Raw genomic sequence first — 16,038 nt, 5'->3', positions numbered from 1 at the left:
CAAGGTACCTGACTTCATAATGACTTCAATAAGAAGACCTAATTCACGAGTTTTTATTATCTATACACTATATATATATATATATCTACAGTTGAATATATGTATATAAACATATATACGAATGGACTCAGAGAAGATGAGTCTAATATTAAAATCGCAAGGTGAAACATACCTAAATTTTAAAACTGGCAGAACATAGACCAGTTCTGACTCAACCCAGACCTCTTCCTCCCCTGTAGCTCACGCTCTGCCTTCAGGTGCAGGTTTCCCTTCTGGTTTGTAACTGGGGCCAGCAGAGGGAGCATTGGGAGCACAGGAGGGAGACTCCCTGCTCCTCAGTGCAGAACCACCGTGACCCCAGTCGTTTGGGGAAACAGCTGCAGGAAAAGACCGGATCCCTGAAGCGTTAGAATAGGGCACATTTGATCACTGTGCAAGATAGCTCTGGTGAACCACCTCTGTTTTAGCAGCCGTGAGAAGATGAGCGTGCTTAATGCAAGTGTAACCTCAGAAGAGTTTAGCAGTGGAACTGCAATACTGCTATTTAACAGGGGTAAGTGGGATTTATTTGTAGAGGCCACACGTTTATAGGAAGGACAAAGCATACATCTTACAAGTCATGGAAAGCATTCTGTCTTCCGTAATGTCATATTTTCAATTCAGGCATGGAGGCATTAGAGTGCTGTAAGATTTTTTTTTTTCTCTTGACATAGAGAAAGTTGTCAGACATCTGTATTCCATGGCTTTATAAAAACTGATGTGTGGTAGGACCAGCTGAACGAATACATTGGTTTAGACCTATTTTTCCAGTGTGTGAACCCAAGAATTTGTGTGTTCAGGCACGAGCAAGATGTATACTCACACTCCTGTTTTTTAAAGACTGCCAGTGGTGCACAGCAAAATATGTATTTTATTTTTATGACAATGTGGAAGGGCTTGTCTTCTGGCAGTTTTGAGTTTAGTTTGATAGACTTGCTTGCCTTAGCTCAAGTTAGAGCAACCATATTGCAAACACCTCAGATAAATAATAGTTTTATTCTGCTAGGAGCTTTATTTGTACTTGTTCCAGAGAAGAATTAGACCTAAACCTGTGAACCTGTTTGTTTTGCTGAGACTTTTATTAAGGTTTAAAATGAATGTATTTCTGTTATGAGAAGATAGTTGAGTATATCAGCAGACCAAACGAAAGGAGTGGTTATTAAGCATATTAATAAAGTTCCAATTTTGTAAGAATGATCAAGTTTTATGTGCATAAAAACTACTGAAGAATTTCTTAGCTTCATGGAGTTTATTGCATTATTCATCATTTCAAATGAAATAATAATTGGCAAAATGATTTCTTTGTAGCAAAGGAAGAAGCAAATTGTGCGGTGTGCGACAGCCCTGGAGACCTCTTAGATCAACTTTTTTGTACTACCTGTGGCCAGCACTACCATGGGATGTGCCTAGACATACAAGTTACACCTTTAAAAAGAGCAGGTTGGCAGTGTCCTGATTGCAAAGTGTGCCAGAACTGCAAGTAAGTAAGACTTCCATGACACAAGGGGAGGAGGTTCTGTGATTTCAGAACATCCGTTTTATTAACAGTTCTTCTGTCAAAAAGTTGTAGATCATTGCCTGATACGTGTTATGATATTATATTAATTTAAGTAACTTGGTCAAATCTTTGTGTTGGGATCTGTCTTGTGAAAGAGCTGAGCTGGATTTTCTGCACTTTGTACCCCCAGGGTTATTTTCAACTTGGCAGATTCTGGAGAGCTGCAAAAGCTTGTGATTTCATCATCCTTTTATACAGGAGGAATTTTCTCAAATGTACCAAATCAATAAATTAGTTTATTATAGCATCTTTCCTGTCTGGGAACCTGGGCTCTTGTTCAGCTGACATTTCAGCAGTGCATGTACCAATTACTGGGTAGCTCCGCTGCAGTAGGCCGTCTCTTCTATTCCATGGTACCTTTCAGAGGCAGATAACGCGTCATTCTGAAAACAATCCTAAAGCTTAGTTGAGCAAATGAAAGAAGTAATATGAGTGACCATGATTGAATTGTTACGCCAGACAAGTACTGAGACAGGAAAGCATGATTGTTGCCACTTAGAAAACTGTGACCACTTGTGCACTTGTTCTCATAAAACCCAATCTGATGGGCAGTGTAAGGTTCTTTGCTCGCTTGCTTTCTTCAAGGGCTTAACAGAAAAGATAAGAATTTTGTTCAGCTTTAGTCAGATCAGCTGGACAGCATGAAGGGAAAATGCCACTTCGCGGCTTCCTCATGTACCTGATCAGTCTGTGCTGTGTTGTTTTCCAAGAATACTCACAATTTGCCAGCATTCAGATCCACTCACTTTAAAGAAGTTTGTTCCCTGATCACACACAGCTGACAGCAAATCTTTGAACTGATTTTGAACTGATTTTGAACTGATTTCAGTACAGAAATGCCATTAAATCTGCGTACACTTGTGTAAGTGAAAATGGGCTGATTTCCAGAAGTCTGGCTGCCACAGGCTCAGCACTTTCCAAAGTAAGCATGGCGTCTGAATTCATTATGAATTCAATATGAACTTGAGGGTATCATCTTTGGAACCATTTATAAGTGGTTTTAATGTGTTCTCATGTGCTCAGCTATCTGTATTTCTGGTTAGACTTTTCATTAAACAGATTTTTTGTTATGGTTTGTTTCAATAATTTTTTTCATACCATTGTTTTTTGTTATTCTTAGACATTCTGGGGAAGACAACAAGATGCTGGTGTGCGATACATGCGACAAAGGCTATCATACTTTCTGTCTACAACCAGTTATGGACTCTGTACCAACAAATGGTTGGAAATGTAAAGTAAGTTGAAAGAATAATTCCTTTTCATTATAGGGGCCCAACTTTTGCTACCCACACGATGCTGTTCTAGGTGTATTGCAGATGGGTGTTACCACGTAACATACCTTGCAATTTCTGAAGAAATCCTGCTTGTACGTAGACATGTGGCTCCACAGGGGAAAAGGGAAGAATAGGATCCAAGTGGAGTGGATAACCTCTGCTTAGTGACAGCTGATCTCATGAACTAAACCACATGTAAACTAAAACCTGTGCAGTGTATTGCATGTAATCTATCCTCGAAGGCTCGTTATATGCAACCACTTCTTGCTTTCCAGAAGAGCAGTTCTGTAGCTCAGGGTTCCTGTGGGTTTGGGGAGGGCAAGGAGAATTTCTTGTATTGTCAGAAACTTTGTGAGTAATCAATAAAAAAAAAAATACAGCTTCAAGTTAACAAGGGAAATCCTTATACACAAGATGTATGTGATTTCATAGTCGATTTGTGGTAGTCATATGGAGACAGAGATAAGAAATATTCTTCTCAGGTGAGGGGGTAGTGCGAGGAAACTCTTCTTGCAGTTGCAGTGTCTCTATGTTCTGTTATCAAATCCTGGAAAATTTATTAGTATTGTTAAAGATAGAATTTTCCTTTAGTTTAATTCAGAAGAGAAAAATGTCAGTTAATGGCAGTTCTATCGCATTGTGAAATATCATAATTAACAAATAAATTCTTGTGATCTCTAGAACTGTAGAGTATGTGCTGAGTGTGGCACACGAACCAGCTGTCAGTGGCACCATAATTGTTTGGTGTGTGACAGTTGTTACCAACAGCAAGACAACTTATCATGTCCTTTCTGTGAAAAGCTGTGCCTCCAAGACTTCCAGAAAGATATGTTGCATTGTCACATGTGCAAAAGGTAAGAATCCTAATTTTTTATTAAAGGGTACCAAAATGCCTAAAGCTTAAAGAAAGCTGAATGACATTTCATGCATTTTTGTGAAAGGTGTAAACTGCATGATGCACAATGCTGTTGTATCTTTTTGTACATGTTGATACTCCAGCCCTAAATACAACGGACAGTACTGGGTAGCCTTACTTTAATCTTAGTAAATAATTCGTAATTGGCAGTTACCTGTCCTTTCTTGCTAGTGAGGTGTAAAGAGAAATATGTGCTGCTGTTGCTTCTTACATTGCATCTGTTTTATGAGTAAACAGACAAGAAGGGTCATCATCCTAATTTTTATAAGCAGGGTATTTTAATTTTTACATGTATATTGATTACGTAAGACTGTTTACATGTGTTCTCTGTTCCATTTTACATATTTTTTTCCTATGCCAGAAATAAAAATAATAATAATAATTTAAAAAATAAGCTATTGGGCATCTTGAAGAATGTTGACTATTTCATATTCAGTGCTTTGTACCTTGCTATGCAACATCTTCATATTGCTACACATGTTGTGCTTTCTGATTGGCTTTAGCAACAGTTTCGGTCTTCATGTAGATATTGACATACAAACATATCCATATCATTTTTATTTTTCCAAAATTCCTTCTAGTAAAGCATTGGTTGATTATTTTTTTTTTATTTCCCCAGAGGAATGGAGAACTGTGCTATTTTTCAACTGATCTTAGTAGTATGTTTTATATTTTTTATTATTAAAATCACATTCACACTAAATTAATCTCCCCAGGTGGATTCACATAGAATGTGACAGATTTCCAGGTAGTGATTTGGAGTCTCAGTTGAAGGACTACATCTGCACTCTCTGTAGACAAGAAGGGGATCAGACTCAGTCATGTGATGTAATGGATACTTCCGAACTCATTCCTGAACCTGACAGTATAACAGGTAATCAAATGTAATCTTTAGAGCTGCAAAACACTAACATCAAATCCAAATATCTGCAGATGTCTCACTAAGGCTTCTGTGAACCAGCCACTCCTATTCTGTAGACTTCATCCATTCCTTTATTTAACCAACAGTGGCTTCTCAAGCAATCTGTGCATTATCTGTCTTCTAAATGTGCTGTCTCTTTGGCTTCAGGACCCTGTATTAGAAACACAGGCAGATAAGCACCTTTATAGTAGCTCTCAGTCTTCACAACTTGTAGCTGTAAACTTCTCTAGTTTTTTTATTTGTTTGTTTTTAAATTAGTATAGTTCATAAATGTACTCCTTTGAGAAGTCTCTTGGGAAACTCCTGTCTACCAGGCACAAGCCAGCTTCTGGTAGATATTCCTGGAGACATCTAGTTTTCCTCTGTCCCTCTTGGTACCTGTCCATCTCATGCTACCCATTTGCCCTCACTATGTCCAGGTAGGACATAGCAGTGGGAGCTGGGCTGTGTTCAAGGGCCAGGTGCATTTCACTGAACAGCTTTTAATCAGGTGTTCTTTTCAAAACAGTTTGTGATTAGTCATCGTCTTTCTGAGAGCTTCTTGTCTAAATATACAAGTCAAGCAAAAAGCAGAAAGGGAAGATACAGAAAAATATAAAGTTTTTTTTTTTTTTAAGTACTCAGCAATGGTAAGGAAATACAGAGAGAACTTGGATCTCTTGATCTGAGTCTGGTGAGTCTTCCACAAGACCTGGGTAATGAAATAACTGAAAGCCTTTCTGTATTTGTACCATGTGCTCTGTTGGATAGTGCCTACTCATGCAAGCTGAATTTCCTAAGAGAAATGCAATTATCGTTTCATTTGGAAGCAAGGTAAAATCTAACAGATTAACTGCTCTACCAACGCCATGTGCATTTCTGATGCCTAAACAGCAATGCCTGTGCTTTGATCTTTTGTTATAAGAAGTAGATAGCTCAGTTGCATAAGTTTCTGTTTTCGAAAGCCCAGTGATTTTTGACTGGAAAGTGTTGGACTACAAAAGAGCTGTAGCTTTTATGTGTTCAGACTGAAGTTTTGCATAAGCAAGACATTCGCTTTTATGTACATGTAAGCGTATACCTTTGATGAGCGGTAAGGAACTGATGAAAAAGATAACCTCAGAGAAAGGGCAGAGACAATAGGCAAATGAGTGGAAGAGCTCTGTCAGTGAACATGTGCACCAAGTTAGAGTGGCAACTTCAGACTTTGAAGATAACTTTTGTTCTGAAAGATTAGTAGAGGCTGTTAGACTCTCAGTATTTAGGTAATTTAGGAAGAAGTCTGAGTCATATATAAACTCCCCGTCTTCTACTGGAAACCCTTTTGAGTAAGTTAGGTTTCTTTGAAAGGCTAAAGTTTTAAGTAATTCGTCTCTTACAGTTTCTGGCTAGTACAGTAACATTGACGAGCATACTATTCTCCCCAAGGAAGAATAGGGCTGTCATCTCAACTACTAGGAGCAATCTGGAGCTATTGCACGAGTATAGTCATGCCGTGTTTTATGCCCAGCAGAGCACTTTGGCTCCAAATCTAATTTAACTGTACAAATCTAAATGATCATTTCCTCAACGTTAACAGAGCGCTTTAAAGTTGACAAGAATCTGTAAGTAGATTTTAGGTGCTAAAAGTAGCATCACCTAATAATTCCTGGCTTTATGAACTTTAAAGAGGCCTTCCTCAACAGAAAGCTATATTCGTTTACCTTGTTTATGCTGATGTCCCTGAAGGATCAGTTCCTCTTGAGCTGGCAGTTACTTACATGCTTTGTTTTTCTTGCTCCTGCTCTAGTGCGTTTTAATGAATTTCCTTAACTGAAAAATCTTTTACATGAGAAAAAAACACACACTTCCTGTTTCTGTGCTCTATAACAATACTGTCAACCGAAGAAGTACTCAGTAGCACCCTTTTCGTGCAATTTCATATTTTAGTATGGGGAGCTTGTAGATAAAAATGTTGGTACTAAAGCAGCAAAATGGACTGTTACGTTGTTGGAGTTCAACAAATGGGTTGAAAATCAGTATTCCAGGTGCTGATAGTAGCTGGAACCTCATCTGTGTCATGAATCATTGTAGTTTTTTTTTTGTTTGTTTTTTGTTTTTTAAATAAATTTTAAAAAATTGAAACCTTTGTGCTACAATTTCTGTTGAATTTAGCAGAGTGGAATTTGATAAAAGACCTTTTATATTGCTGAGGTAATGCAAAGGAGTCTGTGACTATGTCTCAATTATATTTTCACAATTAGGTGTATATATATAATTGCTTTACAGATCTTTTTCACCATCTGAAAGGTACAAAACAGCTTCAGTGTTAATGAGAAAAAGACTTCTTCAAGGGGTACTATATACGTCCTTCCCAACTTTCTTGTTGACCTGATGTGCCCTAACTGCCATCATATAGATAAATATCACTCTGTTTAGCCAAAAGGTCAAGCCTTGACAGAAACTACTGATGCCAAGGTAATAGAACAAACGGTATGTCAATTTTGACAATTTATTTGTCTTTCCTTAAGCTTGTACAAATGAAGTGGAAATGGAAAGCGGTGGAGAGGTTGCGACATTTCAGGAACAACCCGTTACTGGTAATGGCTCCAGTCAAGAATCAGCTGTCGGATGCGTCACAGATGGTAAGAAAGAGTTTTGCAGTCTGAGAAAATACCACGACAGCGTTCAGAACCCTTTTCCATTTAGTAAGGTTTGTGGTACTTTGTAAATTTAGGAGAAGAAATGCCTGGAAAGCAGTAGGAGACAAATTGCTTAGGTTCCACTGTCTGAACTCTCAAGAAATAGTGTTCATTTTTTGGTTGAAGTAGTATTCTATTGAAAGGAAAGATAGTCTTCAGAAGATTTGTGTAAGAGAAAATCATTTCAATTGTGTGGTAGGAATGGCTTTCTGTATAAGGTGAAAAAACAGATGCTTTCGTACGTTGGAGGATTACATTAAAAAAATCAAAAACCCCAGTATTTGTTGCTGTTAAAATAAGGTTGCTCACTCTTTCCCTTCAAGTCTCTTTTGTTTTTAGCTGCAAGTAAATGGTACGTGTGAATTTCTTGTGGTGTGTTTTGGGGCACACCTTAGACCTTTCCAGCTTGTGTTTTGTAGTTGTAAGTGCAAGTTGTAAGCTGCAAGTGTATGTTTGGATAAGGTTTTTACTTCTTCTTTTTTCCATTTGCAAATAAAAGAGAATTTGTTTAATACTACAGCTCATCTGTACAGGGTGTGCTGCAGTAGCTGATCTTTAAGTTCTGGGAATAAATGCATCTTAAAAGCACACATCAAGTATTAGCCAAAGAGAAGAATACAAATAGAATGGGTTTGGGGTCAACGTATCTTGTAGTAGGTACAGGGGCCATGATTTAAAACCATCAGAAAAGACACAACGAAATGCTAGGCTCTGCACTGTAGAGGCTGAGGAGTTTGTGTAGCAGTGTGAATCTCAGAAGTACAAGTGAAATAGTAAATAAGTGGACTGTAAGAGAATCAAGGTCCATCAAAAGAAGATATGCGAAGCCAAATTCAGAGCAAATGAAGTGGTCTTCCATGGAATAGATGTAAGACTGCAACTCCTTGACAAAGTAAGTTGTGAATGAAAGGTGCTTGATTAGGTTATAGGGAAGGCTAGACAAATACTTGGAACAAAATCTTTTAAGACGTGACTAAACTGATAAATCATGTCAACTATTATTATTTCAGGTGACTTCCCGAAGTCTGGAAGGGCGCTAGGAGGAAAATGCTTGTTATTTATACATGTCCTGTTCTTCTTAGCTCTTTGTTTCGTGGAAGTGTTGGGACAGTTCCTTAAAAATAGATAAATGTATGCTAGCATATATCTTCAATAAGCAGAAATGAAAAAGAAGACGCTACTTTTAGCTGCCTACACAGAAATGTGTGTTCAGATTCCCCCCAAATCAGTCCAGGTTCTAGTGAATGCTCTTTGTATTTTAAAGCAATGTTCCGTGTTGCGCACTGTAGTTTTTATTCATTTGTGAACTTGATTTCCAGCAATAGAGCAGTGGGAGCTTTGCCTAGTACCTACCTTTGGAAATACCTTTTCTATGTTGTTACCAGCTGAGAAGTTGCCCTATTACGTTAATGAAATCTTACTTTGCCTGAATACCTTTTTTGTAGACAACATGTGAAGGGGCAAGTTTGAGTTTGTTCTTGAACATGTCCTACTTGTGATTTATTCTGCTGTTTCCGGGGTGGGAAAAGAAGGGATTCAACAGTGGGAATATATGCTAAAAATACAGATTACTACAAACATAGGTTCAAGGAAAGATATTTTAAAAGTATATTTTAAAGTATGTATAAAATTCAGTTAACTAAAATACATAATGTGTACCAGGTGTACTTGTTGACCAGTACACTTGTGTAAGTTGTTGATTTTCATACTGAGTCTTTAATACTTCGTGCTTAGTTACAGGCATATTGCCAGAAGAAAAGACCACAGAACTGGAAACAGAAGTCTCTGATGAAGTTAATTCTGCTGAAATGGAAATGTCTCCCAAAAAGACACCAGCAACTGGTGACAGTCAGACCGAGAAAGTGATGGAAGTGATGGAAAGCGTTCAAGCTGTAGTACAGCAGGAGTTAGACAAACAAGTGGAAGAGACACAGCCACTTCAAGGTAGCGTTGAGGTATCAGAAGTATCCACAGTAGACTCTCGGTCTCTGCCTTCAGTACCTGAGACCGTAACTGTGACGCCAGAAATACAAGGGAACGAAAGTAAAGGGGATGTTTGTATCCATGTAGAGCATCAACTGGAAATAATAAAAGTGCAAAAAGAGGTAGAAAAAGGAGAAACCCCTGAAAAGTCAGAAACACCAGCTCTTCTGGAAGTAGAAACTGCTTCTGCAAATGAAGGTGTTGCAAACAGTTCTCCAGTTGCAGACAAACCCATAAAATCACCAGCTGAGACTTACCCCTCACTTCCCCCACCAGTTAACCTAAACAAGACAAACGTGTCTTCCTCACCGGATGTTTCCTTAGACTTGCATTCTGCACGGGATGTACAGCACAGCCAGCCCCCAGCGTTGCCTTCCACTGCTGGAAGTGCTCTCCCAACGACTTACATATCAGTCACTCCAAAAATTGGCATGGGGAAACCAGCCATCACCAAACGGAAGTTTTCTCCTGGAAGACCCAGATCAAGACAGGTAAGCATGTACAATATCTCATTGTATGTTTATGAAGCGCATATTTGTTAAAATTTCAGTATAATACGTGAAATTCAGTTATTTTTTAGAATACAGTACGCATTTATTCTCCCAAGTGAGTGCGTAGCTAGCTTCTTCAAAAAAGGTCAGAGACTTCATGAAGATTCTGCAGTTAGAATTACAGTTGCTTTTGGATCGTGCTTATAACAAAATATAAGACGTACTGTATTTTTAATACATCCGCTACAAATGCTGATAAACATAATGTTGTGTCTTTTTAACTTCTCACTCTTTGCATATTCGTCTATTTTGGCTAATAGTTTCAGAGTGTTGTAACCTTTCTTAAACTGACTCCATAGAAAAATCTGCAACAACTCCATTTCCATCGTGCTTCCAGATTTTGTTCTTAATCAATGTTTTTAATGCTGTTGCAAATAATTAATGTTTTGTTCCATGAGCAAATACCATGCAAGAGCTGTCTGGTATGAATTGTTGTTGTTTGTTTAGGATTAAATTTGTTAATTGGAAAGAACGCTCGAGTCTATAGCCTCCTGCAACATCCCGCTCTCTATCCTAGTAGCCTAGTTGGGGGAGAAATGGTTTATCAGAAAGTATGTCAGTGTGATGATCTAGTGTCTCATTTCTGTTCCCTTCGCAATTTTAATTTTTAGTCTTGGGACTTCTACATTGATCATTTAATGTTTTTCTGAAGTTTTCATGGTTCTTTCCATTTTCACATTAGCTAAGAGTTCAAAAATAGAATCAAATTTTGGTTGTTAAGCTATGAGACAATGTTCTGAAAATGTGAAAATGTGTAGTAGAGGCAACAAACATAAGAAATTCAATTTGGAAGGTTTTAGAGTATCTCTCATTTGTTGGTTTTTGTGTTCTCATATTCAAGCAGGGCGGAGCTTATAGAAATAGACATTGAGCTACAAGGAGGAGGAAAGTGTTTGATTACTTCTGCTGTGCTATTGTCTTAAAGTAAACAAACACAATCACTTTAAAAAAATGTTTTCCTAATACTGTGTACTGTAAATTCATTTCCTCAGTTAACAATTTACCTTAGTTTATAATGCATTTTTTAAAAGGGGTGGAGTTCTTAGGCAGTCTAAAATGGAATCAGGTGTTCTGCTGGGGAATTTTCTGTCTTGTTTCATTTTCCAGTAGAAGTTGTATTTATTTTTCTGTGCAGTTTGTCCCTGCTTTTAACAGGGACCAGCATCATAATGCTGCTAATAAAATCAGCTAATTGGCAGAGAGCCCATTTCGGACAACGTGAAGGCTGCTCCCCGGCTGTAAATGCGTGTATCAGAATAGATATGCATCTCCTTAAAAAAAAGGGGGAAAAAAAGCTGTAAAAGTAGTAGCAGTTTGTATATTATAGGTACGTATAGCTATAGACATGAACATCTCAGTATGTGCTGTGAGTAATGCAAATAAAATTGAGTTGAACTGCAGTTTAGATAGAACGGAGGAGTAACAACCAAAATCCCAGCAGTGCTGATTTAATATAATCCGCTCATCAGTTTGCAGATTATACTTCAAAAGAGCAAGGTACTTAGCATCTTTGCAGTACCTGTTGTAGAACTGGACGCGTTACTTGTGCAGTCACTGATCTGTCTTCAAAGTACCTGTCGGGGTCTGTGAAGGTTTTCTTTTGATGTTGGTAGTCTTTGACCCCTGCTTTGAACACCTATTAAGCTGGAACTTCGGTGAAGTGAATAGTGATTTTCTGGTAAGAAAAGCATGTGCGTGTTTGGTTTTAAGCCCCAGTATGCTTTCTTACTTCTCGTTGAGTATTTGGCTCTAGCACAGATCAGCACCTCGTGGAAATCAGTGAAAAATTGTCTTGAGAAAGGACAGAAAGAAGATGAAGACCCTGCGGATACTTGATTTGTGAAAAACAGCTGTTTGCCTAACCTTCTACCAGCAGTCTAAATTCAGCATAACTAATTGGGAGGGATTTGGTCTTGAATCTTTTTCAGACTCTTCACTGTCTAATGCTGTTGTGATGTTTTTTGTCAGGACCTGGGTTAAGAACTGCAGCTAGATGAGAGCTTAGCAACACATCTTTGAGGCCAGTAAAGTAAGGGAGAAAAATCACACGAAATAGGGTTGGGTTCTGTGTGTTGAATAAGGAAGGTGTGGCTCCTGTCCTTGGCGAAGCTCACATTGCATCCAGAGCTGCTTTCTCCTGTTGCACAAAGGAGCCGTCGCTGCAGCACTGGTCGCTTATCCAGGACTGCACAGGTTTAAAATAGATGCTTCATTAAGTGTCTGATCACTCTGTGAGTATGCCAACGTTAGCCAATTTCCACAGATGGCAATATTATCCACTTCTTCTAGGAGGTTTAAATCTTAATATGTAGCCTCTTCTTGGAATGCCCTGTTCCTTTTTTAAGTAGAGGAAGAAATGTATTGCAATGGATTTATGGGACTTCATATGGAGAAGAATAGGAAAAATATCCCTGGACCCTGAATATATTTTTCCTCAACTTGATAAGACACATAAGCTTGGCCTTCACCAGAGGCATGGGAATCCACATAAATGAATAGTTTCTGATTTGGATTTGTTTTCATTACATTTAATTTATTGTGTAGTGCATTAGGATGAATGATTGTCTCTTTCTTCAAAATGTATTGATACGATTGTTAAGAAAATATATTTGGATAGGTGTTCGGTTCCGATATTGAATGCAAAGCAATATATAATCTGAAGTGTTTTCCAGTATTGGGTTGTAGTAGCTTACATTTGTAGTAGGCTTTAGTCTGAGATACCATTACATCGCTCCTATTTTGAAGAGACTAAATCCCATCTCACAAACAGTCAAGACAAAATTCTGCTTAAAAGAGCTCATGACCCCCTTTCCAGGGCTGCGCTCTTGTTGTCAGCACCGGTTCCCTCCCCATACCTCTCCCCTTTAGCGTTCCTGCAGCCAAAACCATTTTGGTTAGAAGTAAAAGAAAACACTCCAAAACAAAAAGGGAGCTGTGTAGACATGCATGGGTAGGTACAGCTGTACCTGTAAAAGTTACTTTTGGTGGTACAAGTTTCTGCCACTTGGAGAAGATGTTTTTTCCCTGTGTTAGGCTAGGAACCTTCAGTACCACGCACATCAGCTGATGACGTTTGTTAGGTCAGCCTGTTATCCACGCCTTCAGCTACAGGTAAGCCCTCGATCCCCGCATCCAGCCCAGCAAGAGGACTCTATCCACCTAGCTTGGCATCTCACTCATTGGCTTACTGTGGTTTGTAGTCCATTTCTAGTCTGTTCTTATCCTATTCCATAAGGGAGCCAAATTGCCTTTTACACATACCCTGAATGCAGTTCATAGACCAGAGGTACCTCCTACTAGCTGCCCGTACAGCAGAGTTGCTCCAGGGCTGACCTCAGAGCTGTATCTGTACAGCATCCCCTCCATGGACTAATCATATAGATTGTCCACCCATGCCCACAAGTAATTTTCAGGTTCATGCCAGGGGGCAGGGTTTCTGCTTTGATCTTTTTCATTATTTTTTTCATGAAGGAGGGGTCTCGAAAGGAATTACCACAGAAGTTTGTTGATGACTAATCTGATATTTAACAAGTTTGAAATAAATCTTTATAAGAAAAGTGAGTATTTTTTTTCTGCAAGCATATGTTTTTAGTGGCACTGGGTATATTCTGTGTATCTGAATGGGAGAAATTTGGAATCATCAGTTATTTTTGCTACTGAACTGTGTATGGGAAGCATAATACGAAGTAGTGCAGCATTGTGAGGCTGGTAGGTAGACTCAAGAATGATCTATGAAATTACATTGAACAGAAAATAATCAGCTTTTATAGGTTTTGATTTCCAGAAGTATTGTTTTCCATGCATTCCATGGAAAATACTCATTAGATAAAAGAAAGGGATTTGTTCTCATTGTGAAGGTACTGGTGATCCCTATTAGATGTCTCACTGCATATTTCTAGGTTTTTTAAGGGATTTTGTACAAATTAAAAATGCAGAATGTCATGATTCGTGTTCTTTCTTACAAATTGTGGCTTTTCCACTATCGATTAGTGGCTAAGTGGATTAGTGGTACTCCTTAGTCTGGTACTATAGGGGTAAATGTTGAAAAAAAGGTCAAAAAGGGTCCATTTGAAGGTTTAATTTTTGTTAGGTTTTTATGTTGTTGTTGTTAATAAGAGGGGCTTATTTTGAACAGATGAAATTTTGTTCACAGCCCTAAAATTCCATGAAATGTTAAAAGGAAAGTCCAGGTTTGGATATTTGCAATTGCAGCGTATTCCATAAAGCATTAAACTGCCAAACACAGCCAGTGGTAATTGAGTAGGATCTCCTGCCCCTTGATGACATTGTGTTTTCTTTTGTCATAACTTCCTCGCAGCTGTGTTGTTCAATTTTAGGACTCGGAAACACGATGGAGAATTAGAAGTTCCCTTTTCTGTCAAAGTACCTCGTTATTGCCCCGAATAAAACTTTCTTCAGTGTTGAGTGGCAATAGGCATTAATTAAAAGCCAAAATATAATTAATGCATCTCTTTGATGTAATTCATTTGTTCCAAGTATTGTGGAAGTGCGTGGTTTTAATTAAGTTTATCTGACCAAGAATTCAAATGTTTCTGATCTACAACAAAACTTGGATTAAATTTCCAATTTACTTCTGAACAATGTGGTTCGTGAATCATACGCAATTCATTGTGTTTTGAAAGACTGAACATTTCCTATTCAGATTGAATATTCCATTTGCCTCTTAATCTTTTCACTATACCTAATCACGAGAGGAGTTGTATCTTCTTAGAAGGGAAAATAATGCTGTACATCCCAAGTGGGAGCAGCTAGTTTTAGCTGTTAAGTGTTTTCAGCATGTTTGGGTTCATGGATTTTGACCCTTTGCTAGCATGTCCCCTCCCTTGTGAACTGATGGGAAGACTTCGTGATGCACAGGTTTTCTTTGTGCTGCTTGCTGTGCAGGTTTTCTTTGAGTTCCCATATTACAAGAACAATTACTACACATAACGTATTTTAGAAATAAGGGAATTATAACTTGCATACAATACATTTCTAACTTTATCTTGCTAGAATCCAAAGTTCCCTGATTTTAAAAGTAAGGCTAACATAGTAAAGTTAAATTTCTTAGTTAAATGTCAAAGTTAAAACCACAAGGTTTGACAGAAGGAGAGCTGATGAACAAACGACAGGACTCCTGGCAGAACAGAACCAGGCTTCACTCCTTCCATTTCTGTCTGGTGGAAGCCGCTACAGACCGGAGGATTGGGATTCACCCACCTAACCCTGGACATCTGCAGCCTACAACCCTCCTGTACTCACCTCGAGGTTCCTGTAGCCAGCAGCAGCAGGCGTGGGGTGCCAGCAGCCTGCCTCTGTCCTTGCTGTGCCCTGAGTTGCCTTCTGCAAGCGCCCCAAGGGTGCCCAGAGGGTTTGGCCCAGCTGGACAGGGAGGGTTTGAGCAGAGGAGCTGCACCAAGGCTGCGCTAGGATGGGTGTATCAGCTCTCTCTCTGTGGAAGCTTTTTTCCTCTCTTCATCCCCATTTCTAACTTGGTACAGTGGTGCCAGGAGCGTTACGCCATTGCACTGAGTGTGCACAGGCACAAAAGGTTTCTGCCTCCGGTTGCTCGCCTCTGGTCCCCGGTAGAGGTTACCGAGCCCTTTGATCTGCACAGTTGTCCGCGTGCTGCCTGCCTGCCTGAAGTCGCACAAACCCCAGGGACAGCAAAATTTTGCAGTTTAAGCTGTTGGAGTGTGCTCGTTTTAAGGCAGGCTCAGGGCAGCAGTTGCTGGCACATGGCCGGTCGAGCTGTGGCGTTGGTCAGGGTAGCTGAAAACACGCAGGTAGCACTCCGTCCGCAAAGCGGTTTGTAGCTTGCGTGTCTGATTTCCCGCTTGTGCGGGCAAAACCGGGAAGTTTTTATTTCTCCTAGGTGCCATATTTCCCATGCAGACACAGCCAAAACCCTAGAAAGTAGATTTAGTCTGAATACCAGCGTGTCTGCGCTGTGGGTTGTACCACTTGGCCAGGGCTGGCGTTTTTAAAATGCAACTTTTACGCATCATTAAGCTTTTAGGTCACTGACCGATACTTCTTCGGGATCTGTTGTGCCAGTTGGAGCACCGAGCCCCGCAAGCGGCTCACAGGAGGTCACTGCTACCCGGCTCTGCAGGCAGAGCCATCGCACGAGCT

General features: G+C 39.3%; 1 protein-coding gene across 10 annotated transcripts in view; it reads left to right on the top strand.

Moving 5' to 3' along the window:
* Positions 1-16,038, top strand: part of KMT2C (lysine methyltransferase 2C) — a 197,773-nt gene that overhangs the window by 104,240 nt on the left and 77,495 nt on the right. For all 10 annotated transcript variants that reach the window (XM_080578524.1, XM_080578523.1, XM_080578526.1 and 7 more), the window contains exons 8-13: positions 1,348-1,519; positions 2,718-2,832; positions 3,553-3,725; positions 4,504-4,661; positions 7,199-7,312; positions 9,104-9,843. In XM_080578524.1, the coding sequence (XP_080434650.1) occupies positions 1,348-1,519; positions 2,718-2,832; positions 3,553-3,725; positions 4,504-4,661; positions 7,199-7,312; positions 9,104-9,843 (1,472 nt within the window). The remainder of the gene's footprint in view (positions 1-1,347; positions 1,520-2,717; positions 2,833-3,552; positions 3,726-4,503; positions 4,662-7,198; positions 7,313-9,103; positions 9,844-16,038) is intronic.

This window comes from Anser brachyrhynchus, assembly GCF_964034855.1.
Source record: "Anser brachyrhynchus genome assembly, chromosome: 2".
Lineage (NCBI taxonomy): Eukaryota > Metazoa > Chordata > Aves > Anseriformes > Anatidae > Anser > Anser brachyrhynchus.
Note: the sequence above shows the minus strand (reverse complement) of the source record. Positions and strands in the feature narration are given on the sequence as shown.